We start from the raw sequence: 13,704 nt of genomic DNA, 5'->3' as shown, positions 1-13,704 counted from the left end.
ATTTACTTTGTAATCAAGGGAACAATATCTCTTTAGTTTTCCCTATTGTTGAGGCCTCCGAAACTCACTTCAAAAGTGATTGTGCCTCTTATAACAGCAGTCAATACGAGGCTTAGCTGTTGTTAAATATGGCAGGAGAGAGCGAGGGAGCTTATTTGCTCTGCTGAGGGCTTCCACAGAGATCACTCAAGGGCTTCTAAATACTCCAGCTGCTCTTCAAGTTTGTTGTTTGGCCTCTTGTCAATAGGCGCTTGTGCTCATATTGTGCAGGAGGAAATGTTGGCATTCAGAAATTCCGTTCAGTGAAGTAGTACCACAGTTTCTCTGTTTAGTTTTTGATTTTACAAAGAGCCTAAGTTGAATGCATGGACTCATGGGCTTTCTCTTTCAACCCACAGCTATTTCTATACTCTTCATTGTAAGCTATGCATATATTATAAGTATTTAAAATTGTATGTGGGCTTTGAAAGTATCTGATGCATTGGGCCAATGCCCCGTTGTCCCGTGTTGTAAATTTTAAGAATCTATCAGCAGAAATGAACGTAAAGCTTAGGAGCAATTTTAGGCTACAGAGCTAAAAGGGGAGGACGGGTGGACTAATCAATCTTTTGGGGTCCACTTCAGCAAGAGCCACTTAGTGATTAATGAAAACACTGATGGAAGAAGATTGAAGATTGAATGACTCTTGGTTTATCAAGTTATTAGAGAATGTAATTGACAGCCCCGCTTCTGTAATAAGCATAGGCCTATAGACCCAGGAAAAGGAAGAAAAGATCAAATAAGAGACACTGGTCTAGAAGTAACTTCTATTTAGGAAAAAATAATTTGCCTCAACATCCCAATACTAAGCTCCTTTATCTTCACGCCACTGTATTATATTGGTAATTATATTGGTAAACTGTAAAACTAAGACCCAGAAAGTTGTAGATTGTAACGGTGCTTCCAAACTTGGTTGAAAAGTCAGGTCCTGGATTGTGGTTATTCTATCGTGTTAAATCGATTTTAGTAACTTGGACTTCACCTAAATGGTGGGAAATTTCAGATAGCATTTTCCTCTCCAAAGATAAACATGTCTCTAACTATCTTATAATAATAATGAGAATTGGAGTGGTTTGATAAGCTCTTTCCCACCTGAATGGAATTTTCTGATTTTGAGACTAATTGCTGTGGGAACCAGATGGTATTGCAATAGTTTAGATTACTGTGTGTTCAGTGGCTTCTGGCAATCATGCAACCGCATTTTTAAATTTCTCCGCCTCCACACTTCTTCCTGAGACATCAGTCTGCCAACAAATCCATCACAGAACATATGTTCTTGTTAAACTGATGAGAAGGGAATAACCTTTCTTCGAGAGACTGTCACATTATGTTAACCTTTATCATTACGTGCATCTAGATCATGCAAGGGGGGGGTGGGTAAGCTTAAGCCATTTTTATTTGTCATGCCTTTCTATAAAGAGAAAAAAACCAAGTTGTCTAATTGCAAAGGAAGTCTTGCTTCTTTGATCAAACTTTTCATATTCTTGGTGACCTTCATAGATCTCTTAAAAATCACCAACTTGAGAATCAAGTTTGTGAAACTACATACTTTGGGAGATAACCTTTTGGATTCCAGAATGGAAATCAGAGAAAAGTACTATTACGCGGTTTACGACATGGTGATTCGAGGAAACTGCTTCTGCTATGGCCACGCCAGCGAGTGTGCCCCGGTGGATGGATTCCACGCAGAAGGAGAAGGAATGGTAAGTACACGTTCCAGGCAGCTTCCTCCTTCATACGGGTGATTCTAAAAAGCAGATGGAAGCTAGTAGTATTACCTTAAGCCTTTTTATTTGGGATCTTATTTTTCCAGACTGCTATTTAGTCCTTTGTACCATTCCAGTGGCTGATTTTTTTTCTTTTTCCTTTTCTGTTTGCTGATTTTCTTGGACTACGAGAATGTAAAGAATACTCATTTCGTAGACACCGAATTTTTGGAAATTGTCCCTGTGGGCTGCTGCTACAGTAGATACTTTAGTCAGTAAGGATTAAAGAGTTTTCTACATGACAGTCACATCTTCCTTTACTTGAGGGAATATTAAAAACCACAAGCATTCCAGCCTGCATGCCAGAAGGCATAAATTGACCCCAGGCCAGAGAACCTGGAAATTTGAACCTAGAACCACGGGACACCATTTAGGAGTCAAATGGACTTTGTTTCTTGATCTTCTAGTTTCATTCTTTTCCCACTTTTATGCTGTGTTTTCAAATTATGTAATTTTAAAAATAGGGGACTTGGGTAACTTGCCAAATGGGTAACGTTAGGATATTTTACCAGTTTCTAAGTGAATTGTTAATTCTTGTTAGAAGAGACCAGAGTTTAAGTAATTTGCCAAAGGGCCTTAAGTAAGTACATGGCAGATGTGAATTGAAATCTCGCTCTCCTGACTGCACCAGGGCCTCCACTGGACTGTGGGCCTTGCTTCCTTTTTTTTTTTTTTTTTGAAATTAATATTTTTATTTATTTTTTTTGAATTTTTGTATTTTATTTTATTTATTTTTTTATACAGCAGGTTCTTATTTGTCATCCGTTTTATGCACATCAGTGTATACATGTCAATCCCAATCTCCCAATTCATCACACTACCACCACCACCCCCCGCCACTTTCCCCCCTTGGTGTCCCTACATTTGTTCTCTACATCTGTGTCTCAATTTCTGCCCTGCAAACCGGTTCATCTGTACCATTTTTCTAGGTTCCACATATAATGCGTTAATATACGATATTTGTTTTTCTCTTTCTGACTTACTTCACTCTGTATGACAGTCTCTATATCCATCCACGTCTCTAGAAGTGACCCAATTTTGTTCCTTTTTATGGCTGAGTAATATTCCATTGTATATATGTACCACATCTTCTTTATCCATTCGTCTGTCAATGGGCATTTAGGTTGCTTCCATGACCTGGCTGTTGTAAATAGTGCTGCTATGAACATTGGGGTACATTTGTCTTTTTGAATTATGGTTTTCTCTGGGTATATGCCCAGTAGTGGGATTGCTGGGTCGTATGGTAATACTATTTTTAGTTTTGTAAGGAACCTCCGTACTGTTCTCCATAGTGGCTGTATCCATTTACATTCCCACCAACGGTGCAAGAGGGTTCCCTTTCCTCCACACCCTCTCCATCATTTGTTGTTCGTAGATTTTCTGATGATGCCCATTCTAACTGGTGTGAGGTGATACCTCATTGTAGTTTTGATTTGCATTTCTCTAATAATTAGTGATGTTGAGCATCTTTTCATGTACTTCGTGGCCATCTGTATGTCTTCTTTGGAGAAATGTCTATTTAGGTCTTCTGCCCATTTTTTGATTGGCTTGTTTATTTTTTTAATATTGAGCTGCATGAACTGTTTATATATTTTGGAGATTAATCTTTTGTCCGTTGATTCGTTTGCAAATGTTTTCTCCCATTCTGAGGGTTGTCTTTTCCTCTTGTTTGTAGTTTACTTTGCCTTGCAAAAGCTTTTAAGTTTCATTAGGTCCCATTTGTTTATTTTTGTTTTTATTTCCATTACTCTAGGAGGTGGATCAAAAAAGACCTTGCTGTGATTTATGTCAAAGAGTGTTCTTCCTATGTTTTCCTCTAAGAGTTTTATAGTGTCTAGCCTTACATTTAGGTCTGTAATCCATTTTGAGTTTATTTTTGTGTATGGTGTTAGGGAGTATTTTAATTTCATTCTTTTACATGTAGCTGTCCACTGTTCCCAGCACCACTATTGAAGAGGCTATCATTTCTCCATCATATATCCTTGCCTCCTTTGTCATAGATTAATTGACCATATGTGTGTGGGTTTATCTCTGGGCTTTCTATCCTGTTCCATTAATCTATATTTCTGTTTTTGTGCCAGTACCATGTTGTCTTGGTTACTGTAGCTTTGTAGTATAGTCTGAAGTCAGAGAGCCTGATTCCTCCAGCTCCGTTGTTCTCCCTTAAGACTGCTTTGGCTATTCGGAGTCTTTTGTGTCTCCATACAAATTTTAAGATTTTTTGTTCTAGTTCTGTAAAAAATGCCATTGGTAATTTGGTAGGGATTGCATTGAATCTGTAGATTGCTTTGGGTAGTATACTCATTTTCACAATGTTGATTCTTCCAATCCAAAAACATGGTATATCTCTCCATCTGTTGGTATCATCTTTATTTTCTTTCATCAGTGTCTTATAGTTTTCTGCATACAGGTCTTTTGTCTCCCTAGGTAGGTTTATTCCTAGGTATTTTATTCTTTTTGTTGCACTGGTAAATAGCAGTGTTTCCTTAATTTCTGTTTCAGATTTTTCATCATTAGTATATAGGAATGCAAGAGATTTCTGTGCATGGATTTTGTATCCTGCAGCTTTACCAAATTCATTGATTAGCTCTAGCAGTTTTCTGGTGGCATCTTTAGGATTCTCTATGTATAGTATGTCATCTGCAAACAGTGACAATTTTACTTCTTCTTTTCCAATTTGTATTCCTTTTATTTCTTTTTCTTCTCTGATTGCCGTGGCTAGGACTTCCAAAACTATGTTGAATAATAGTGGTGAGAGTGGACATCCTTGTCTTGTTCCTGATCTTAGAGGAAGTGCTTTCAGTTTTTCACCATTGCGGACGATGTTGGCTGTGGGTTTGTCGTATATGGCCTTTATTATGTTGAGGTAGGTTCCCTGTCTGCCCACTTTCTGGAGAGTTTTTATCATAAATGGGTGTTGAATTTTGTCAAAAGCTTTTTCTGCATCTATTGAGATGACCATATGGTTTTTATTCTTCAGTTTGTTAAGATGGTGTATTACATTGATTGATTTGCATATACTGAAGAATCCTTGCATCCCCGGGATAAATCCCCCTTGGCTCTGCACTGGGGCCTCCACTGGGCTGTGGGCCTCGCTTCTTGACGAAAGGTGTGCCTTGCTTAGTTGATGTTGGCCTTTTCAAAAATTGTTAGTCCTCATCTAAGAAGGTGAAGGTGCAGGACTGACTTGCATTCAACAGTCTAAAACTTCTGCCTTCCCTTTACTCTATATAGAACCTTTATTGCACAGATAAAGTTGAATTTTTAACAGAGCCTGAAGGGAGAATATGTCCTTCTAATCTTTTTGCTCCATGTTTCAGAGAATGCCAGGTAGATGATATTTACTTCTCAGAGTAACAAATCCTGCGTGTAGCTAACCTCATGTAGTCATGTCACTACCATGCGTCTCACAGTACGTTGTACTGTTGATTCAGATGCCGTAGGGTCCTGTGGTATGGGCTTTGGGACTGGTTTTCAGGCTACGTAAAACCACCTTGTAATGAGAGGAATTTAGTCTTCTGCTAACTGCACTCTTGTCAAGGTGGATTCAGAGTGGACCTGTCTGTCCTGTTTCTGAATTCCATCCTGTACAAACTAGTGTTAAGGTGAGGGATCCATGTACGTGCATATTTGCTAGACGGAAAGAATTGATTTATCATTTATGTGCCTTGGGCTCAAGTGTGACTGGTGGTGTGGTGTAAAAGAGCACATCGTGGTCCGTTCCTGAAGCAAAATAATCTGTATCTTTTTCCGACATTTTATATTTCTTTCCTTAAAAATGTAAATGTGGTAACTGATTAATTCTTAAAATCTCATTTTGGGTTGAAAAAACATTTTTAAGTGCTGAGCCGGAAGTCAAAAACCAAACAAAGCAAGCAGAGAAAACCTGTCTTTTGTATGGCATGGGGTAAAGCTTGCAGTAAATTGAGTTGGTTCCTGGTGGTGTGTACACATTTAGTTCTCCATTATAACTTTTGTTGATTTCTATTATAATAGATTTTTTTTAACTGTTAAGTAACTAGTTTGGTTTTTAAAAAAATTTTTAAGGGACTGATTTTGTTCTTCTGTGTTTTTCTCATCAATACTTCAATAAGAATATTTATCGAGTACCCATTATATAGCAGGAACTGTTCCTAGAGTTGGGAATTACAGCCATCAATAAGACAGGACTCAACTGGGGGGAAGGGACAAAATAAAAACAAACCCTCATTGTGGTGTGCTACAGATGAGGATTAGTATCAGAAAGGGTTGATATTTTCCATTGATTGTGGGAAAGGTCTGGCCGTTAGTATATCTCTTCCTTTGCTTTTTTCTGTTTTCGTAACTTTCAAGGTTCACGGGCACTGCATGTGCAGGCATAACACCAAGGGCTTAAACTGTGAACAGTGCATGGATTTCTACCATGATTTACCTTGGAGACCCGCCGAAGGTCGAAACAGCAACGCCTGTAAAAGTAAGTCTCAGGCAAAAGGATGTTCTGAATCAACTCAGACCCCGGTATCCATTTTTGGAGTAGAGATGCTGTAACGGTACACTGGTCTGCAAAAGGAAGAAAAGTTACTACCCTTTTCCCAGCCTCACCCTGATAATGCTAGGAAGCCACTATCCAGTCTATTAAATTAATCAATTAGTATTTGACCAGCACCTATGTGTTTGGCAGATTTAGTAGAAGACAGAGATGCCATCCCTGACATTGTACCTGTTTTTTTTTTTTTTTAATTAATTAATTTATTTTTGGCTGTGTTGGGTTTTCGTTTCTGTGAGGGCTTCCTCTAGTTGCGGCAAGTGGGGGCCACTCTTCATCGCGGTGCGCGGGCCTCTCACTATCGCGGCCTCTCTTGTTGCGGAGCACAGGCTCCAGACGCGCAGGCTCAGTAGCTGTGGCTCACGGGCCCAGTTGCTCCGCGGCATGTGGGATCTTCCCAGACCAGGGCTCGAACCCGTGTCCCCTGCACTAGCAGACAGATTCTCAACCACTGCGCCACCAGGGAAGCCCCAGTTGTACCTGTTTTTAAGGCAAGATGACCACGAGCGAACAGTGAATGAAAACAATCGTGTGGTGGATCAATAAGGTCTAAAAGAGATGGAGTATTTGTCAGCCTTGTTTCTGTGCCAACCCAGCTGCAACCTGTGGCATCGTTCCATCCACCCATCCCTCCCGGTGCTATTCTCTGGGTAGAGGGGGAGTTTGAAACACCACCACCGTTCTCCACACACACAGTGATTCTGATAGACTATCATCCCTGCGAGGCGTGCTGTCTCTGCCCCCACTGAGGACTGTTCTGGGAGCTCAGAAAACAGTGAGGGCTGGAGTGGTCAAGGTTTTGTTAGTAAGGACGACCAGCTGGCCCTTAACAGATAGTTAGGATTGTTTAGGTAAAGAGAAGAAAGCGCAGGGGGGCAGGGGGGAGGTGGAAGGGAGTTCAGATAAGGAGAACACAAAACACAAGGCTCTAAGGACATTCTCACGACACCAGGGTTTAATTCATGATTCTGGGGTTTAATTAAACCAAGGTATCCAGGGCACGACGACACAGTCCCTCCCTACAGGACGGATAAGGCCAGTGTGTGGAGCCCCGTGAGGGCCCCAGTGAGAGAAGCTTCATTGTGAGAAGACAAGAGTCGTCGATGGGGGTTGTTGAGCGTGAGAGAGAGATGGTTAAAGCTGGGTTGGACCAAGAGGACTCTGCTGAATGGGCTAGAGGAGGGACAGAATGACCCAAGAAGGCCAGCTGGATGGCTGTTAATGGGTCTGATTAACAGAACCTGGCCCGCTGTGGTGGTGTGAATGAGGAGCAAGGGAATCCGGCCTTCATACCATGTTCCTCAAAGCTGGCCGCCCAGACAGGCTTCCCCAGGAACATATCGCCTAGAAACCCCTCTGGAGGGATGTATTCCCGTCCCACCCTGAGCATGACCCAAACGCTTTTCCGTGCAGTGTGGCCTTCCTGTGAGTGAGCCTCCAAGGGGACTTCCCCCAGAACTTTTCAACTTTTTATAACCCATTCTCTTCCAAAGAGGGCAAGTGAGGTTATTTCATAAAGGTCACACTCGGAAGGTTTCCAGCATGGCTTAGGATTTACACTGATGTCGTAAGCAGATGCGTCCTTTTCACCACCAGCGCCTTCTTGTTAATTGCCATTTTGCCTGAACTTCGTCCCCAGTTTCCAAAATGAGCTTCCTTCCGACCAACCCCATCCTCCCCCGGTAAGTAGATTGAAAAGGCTTTTCCTGCCGTCGGTCTTGTCTCGCAGAATGTAACTGCAACGAACATTCCACCTCTTGCCACTTCGACATGGCGGTCTACTTGGCCACTGGCAACGTCAGCGGAGGGGTGTGTGATGGCTGTCAGCACAACACGATGGGGCGCAACTGTGAGCAGTGCAAACCGTTTTACTACCAGCACCCGGAGAGAGACATCCGGGATCCTAATCTCTGTGAACGTATGTGGGGAAAGGTCACGGGGGGGGACCTGTTTAGGTCAGCTTTCAGCTTGAATAGTCTGGTAGTCACCATCCTTCTCTTGGGACTCAGATCCAGCCTCATTTTAGCTGCTGTATAGGATGCCGGGGGTGGAATTTACTTAGTAGTTCAGCCTTTTTGAGTCTTATTTTGTGACATTTGGAGGGATGAAGGGAACATGTGTATTTCTACATACACACACATTGTGTTACCTGATGCTTCTCATTCTCCTTAGAATGTACCTGTGACCCAGCTGGTTCTCAGAACAAGGGAATCTGTGACAGTTACACGGATTTTTCTGCCAGTCTCATTGCTGGTCAGTGTCGGTGTAAATTACACGTGGAAGGAGAACACTGTGATACCTGCAAAGAAGGCTTCTATGGTTTAAGCACTGAAGATCCATTTGGTTGTAAATGTAAGTACATGTGTTCAAAAAGTTTGGGAGTTCTCATGTGCACGTAATTCCCATTTTACTTTGCAATTCTTAATCCAGTCGACTACTACAGACTCACTTGGTTTGTGTTTCTTTACTTCATTTTATCTTTAATGAAGCTTGTACTTGCAATCCTCTGGGAACAATTCCTGGCAGGAATCCTTGTGATTCTGAGACTGGTTACTGCTACTGTAAGCGTCTGGTGACAGGACAGCATTGTGACCAGTGTCTGGTAGGTAAATCGTAATTACATGGGAGGGGTGGTTTGTGAATATGACGTTTCAATAGAGAACAATTTTCACAGTTGTAGGTTCTACCATCACCCTTTTATGTAAATATTAATATTAAAAGCCACGAGTAGACAATTCACAAAAGAGGAATTACTAATGAATAATTTTGACAAGATATTCACCATCGCCGTTAGAGTTGCAAAATAAAACCACGGTGAAGTACCATCTTTACAGACAAAACTAACAAAAGTTTTTTTTAAAAAATAGGAATGCTGACTATTAAGTGAGGACATAGTGAGGGGCAGGTACTCGTGTGCTACTGACGGAAATACAGACTGGTTCATACTTTGTGAAAAGTGTTTTGGAGATGTGTATCCATAGCCTGTGGAAATGTGCATCCCCTTTGACCCAGTAATCCCACTTCTGGGAATCTATCCTAATGAAATAATCAGAAAATTGGACAAAGATGTATTCACCAGAAGACTCATTGCATCTTTTATTAATCATAACAAAAATAACTTGGAAGCAACAGTAGGGAAAATAGTTAAATAAATTTGGGTGTTTCTATGCAGTGTGATATTTGGTTGCCATTGAAAATGATGGTAACATGAGGAAATGCTTATGCTGGTGTGAAAAAAAAAATAAAAGAACACAGGATGTGAGTAGTATCTTGACTAGGGAAAAAGTTCATCAAGAAAAACAAAATCTGGAAGGAAATAGACCAAAAAGTTCACTGTAGTGATTCTGGGTGGAGTAATTATGAGAGTAATTTTTAAAAGTTATATTTTATATCTTTTAAAACATTTTTGTGATTGCTTTCATATTACTGTCTCACTGCCAGAGTAATTCCAATGAAGAAAATTGGCATGTTTGCTGCTAGCTCACGTTAATTCTTGGATGAAGGCTATTAGCAGGGCGAAGAAAGTGCTCTGATCTGGGGTTACCATGTGGGTATGTGCAACCCTCTCTGACCCCAGTGACCCAGAGCTTGGGTTCTTTATGCTAGAATACTCCTACTCATACCTATTGTAGGCTTTCTGCTTTCACGGTGCAGATAAACGTTTGGTGGAACATCCAAAACACGCCATAACTTGTCTCTTGCTGAGTCTATTGTGTAATTACAGGAACCCCCCTTTAGATGTTTAATCTTTTGTTCTGCAGCCAGAGCACTGGGGCTTAAGCAATGACTTGGATGGATGTCGACCTTGTGACTGTGACCTTGGGGGAGCCTTAAACAATAGGTGAGTGGAGCTGCTCTGACACTCTTGCGCTCAGTCACCCCCAGGGTCCTTGCGACCTCTAGGACGAGGGTGACGTTCGGTGTCTCTTAAGAAGATAGGCAGAGTGCATTCACCTTTGCTTTGAATGCCTGATAATCACTTTTACCTGTGCTCTCAAGGTTTTCAAAGGTTTATTCATTCCAAGAGTTAGCTTTGAAGCCTTCTCTAGTCTTTATGTTTCTTGGGTTTTTTATTTTGGTTTTTTTTTTGTTTGTTTTTTTAAAAAAAATTTATTTATTTATTTATTTTTGCTGTGTTGGGTCTTCGTTTCTGTGTGAGGGCTTTCTCTAGTTGGGGCGAGCGGGGGCCACTCTTCATCGCGGTGCACGGGCCTCTCACTGTCACGGCCTCTCTTGTTGCGGAGCACAGGCTCCAGACGCGCAGGCTCAGTAGTTGTGGCTCACGGGCCCAGTTGCTCCACGGCATGTGGGATCTTCCCAGACCAGGGCTCGAACCCATGTCCCCTGCATTGGCAGGCAGATTCTCAACGACTGCGCCACCAGGGAAGCCCTTTATTTTGTTTTTTGATGTTTCTTTAGTTTTTGTCTTTTTTTTTAAATTGAAGTATAGTTGAGTTACAATATTGTGTTATTTTCAGGTGTTCAGCACAGTGATTCAGTTATATATGTATATATTCAGTTATAATAGTGTATATTCAGTTGTATATATATGTTCTTCAGATTCTCTTCCCTTATAGTTTATTATAAAATATTGAGTATAGTTCCCTGTGTTATATAGTTGGTCCTTGTTGGTTATTGTTTCTTGGTTTTTAATAGTGTTATTTGTTTTGTATTTTACTTTTCGGTATTTTTTAGATTATGGAAACAGTGTATGCCCATGGTTTTAAAAAAAAAATTCAAACAGTTCAGACAGGTGTCCTGCCTTTTTTCCCCACCAAGTTCCATTGCCTTGAAGTGCCACTGTTAACAGTTTCTTGTGTCTCTCTAGAAATTAATAATAGTGCTCAAAATACCTGTGAAAATGACAGTTTTCTTCCTCTCATTTCTTTTGAAATAACATGTTAGGTGTTACTTTTTAAACAAGTACAAAGGAATATAGTCCATGATTTCCTACTCAGCTTAACAGACTTTAAAGTAATGTATGTATGTACATTACTCTGCAACTTGTTTTTTTAATCTAAAGATTTTTTTTTTATATCAGCATCTATTCATCTACCTCTTTTTTTTGTATTCTATCATGTGATAATGCCATGATTTATTGATTTCCGTTTTTTGGTTTTTTTTCTTTTCAAAAATGTTGCAGTGAATATCCTTATTGGTAATCTCGATGAATGTTTGTAGACATATCTATAGATTGGGTTCCCAGTGATGGAAGTGCTAAGTCAAAGTACATGTGCATTTTCTATTTTACTAGAGGATGTCAGATTGTTCTCCAGACATATGGTGCTAGTCTATTTTCTTCCCAACCAGTTACAAAGTACCTTTTTCCCCAATCCCCCACCAGCAGCTGGTATCATCAAAACTTTTATTTTCACCAGTTTAAAAGACAGAAAATGCAGTCCCATTTTGATTTGTGTAAAGGCTCTTCATTTTGTTCTTCACTATTTCATTTTTTCCAACTTGCCGGTACATTAATGAAAATTACATACAATAATTTTAGTGACTTAAATATGTTGGTATTCCTTGAATTGGTGAGACATGATCCTCTCCTCAGAATGATCAAAGTACACAGTTTGGCAAGATGTTCAATTTGTGGGAGTTGGATTAATTACCTTTGAGTCGTCTCTGTGTGTTACTGGATCAGATTCAGAACATCTGGTAAAAATAGCATAAGTGACTGTTGGGAGGATAGACAGATGTTTCCCTGTGGCCCAGGATCTTCCCCGGGAGAATGTGCTGAATTTGTTGAGTAAGCCTCATGGATTCAAAAACTGACTCTCTTACAAGAAGATTTCCCAACACTGTAGTAGTCTGCTTGGGCAGGAATGAGATTTTAGGCAGCAAGAACATGTTCTGTTTGGCCTCCGTATTTGGATTTGTTCTGTTCCAGATCGTGCAGTAAACTTGGGACAGCATGTTGCCTCCGGAACTCCAGGGTGAATGTCTGTTCTTAGAAAACCTCCAGAGGGGAGGAAGCAAGGATAATTCCATAAAGGAGGAAAGCGAGACCAACTGCTGTCTCTGCTGATGAAATCACTTCCCTGACTTCCCTTGGTGACCCCCAGAACACAAGCTGATGATTCCTTTAGTAACTGATTCCTCAATTCAAAGCTGTCGGCACTCCAAAAATGCTTCTCGGTTAGAGGAAAGTGGCATACGTCACTCTCCAAATTATGTCCTAAACTCAGGAATGTCCTGTGTTCCTTTACCCTAAACGGTTTTTGTTGCTTACACTCCCTTCCTCTCTCTCGCTCGGCCACACATGCTTCCTGTCTCTAAATGCACCCACGCACAGCCCCTGGCCTGCCCCGAATCTCTCCTGCAAAAAATGTGCAAAAACCAGAATGTGCTAGTCAAGAGAGTTTGTGAAACAAAACATTTTAGTGAAGTTTTTTTTTTTTTTCAATTTTGATTGGAGTAGAGTTGCTTTACAATGTTGTGTTAGTTTCTGCTGTACAGCAAAGTGAATCAGTTATACATGTATATGTATATCCTTTAGTGAGGATTTTAAAGTGGGTAATTTGATCTTTCTAGCATGATGGATGAAATAGATGCCTTACTTTTGGCATCATTGGTGGGGGAAGAAAAGAAACTTTCAAGATCCCTATAGTCTTGTGACTCTTCAGTGTTTTATAGTCATCCTTTTCAAGGTTGTTTTTCCCCACAGGACTTTAAGAGTCCCAGAGAGGTGACAGAGGCTCTGTCTTCTAAAGCACGAATTCTTCTAGAATGCTTGGTGCATAACAGACGCTCAGGATCATACTTGCTGAATGATTGATTTGTTGCAGACACTCATAAATATCTTCCACCTGACAGTATTATTGTACTTTGCTTTGCCTCAGACACATGTTGAATAAATGTTGACTGAATAAAAGAATTTGAGAAACAAAAGATTTTTACGATATAAAAATTAAGCATGCCCTCCTCGGGAGAGGCAGTCTCTAAATCAATCCCAAAGCATTCCTTGGTTACTTTGGCCAGGGCCAGATTAAGTGTAAAGTCATGAAGTGGAAAAAGTTTTTAAATGTTTTTTTTAATGAGCTGAGTGGCTTTTGGTAGAACAATTAAAGTGTGTAATCCATGCCTATTATATTGACAGCTAGTCTGAACTTCGGAATATTTTAAAGTAAGACCTAATTGATTTAAATAATGTGACTCAAACCAGGTTAATGACGTTTTTGCCTAGTAGATAACCTGCTTTTTTTTTTTTTTTAATTATTTATTTTGGCACATCGTGTCTTAGTTGCGGCACGCGAGATCTTTGTTGAGGCATGCGGGATCTTTTGTTGTGGCACGCGAGCTTCTCTCTAGTTGTGGCGTGCGGGTTTTCTCTTCTCTGGTTGTGGCACGCGGGTTCCAGAAGGCGTGGGCTCT

The 13,704-nt window shown here is 40.6% G+C and overlaps 1 protein-coding gene across 1 annotated transcript in view; it reads left to right on the top strand.

Annotated features, from left to right (window-relative positions):
* Positions 1-13,704, top strand: part of LAMB1 (laminin subunit beta 1) — a 74,371-nt gene that overhangs the window by 17,118 nt on the left and 43,549 nt on the right. The window contains exons 8-13 of the mRNA XM_036863336.1: positions 1,540-1,742; positions 6,138-6,258; positions 8,060-8,248; positions 8,503-8,682; positions 8,820-8,932; positions 10,092-10,171. Coding sequence (XP_036719231.1) covers positions 1,540-1,742; positions 6,138-6,258; positions 8,060-8,248; positions 8,503-8,682; positions 8,820-8,932; positions 10,092-10,171 — 886 coding nt within the window. The remainder of the gene's footprint in view (positions 1-1,539; positions 1,743-6,137; positions 6,259-8,059; positions 8,249-8,502; positions 8,683-8,819; positions 8,933-10,091; positions 10,172-13,704) is intronic.

This window comes from Balaenoptera musculus, chromosome 9 (genome assembly GCF_009873245.2).
Source record: "Balaenoptera musculus isolate JJ_BM4_2016_0621 chromosome 9, mBalMus1.pri.v3, whole genome shotgun sequence".
Classification (NCBI taxonomy): Eukaryota; Metazoa; Chordata; class Mammalia; order Artiodactyla; family Balaenopteridae; genus Balaenoptera; species Balaenoptera musculus.
The sequence above is the reverse complement of the archived record's forward strand: the minus strand, read 5'-3'. Positions and strand labels throughout refer to the sequence as shown.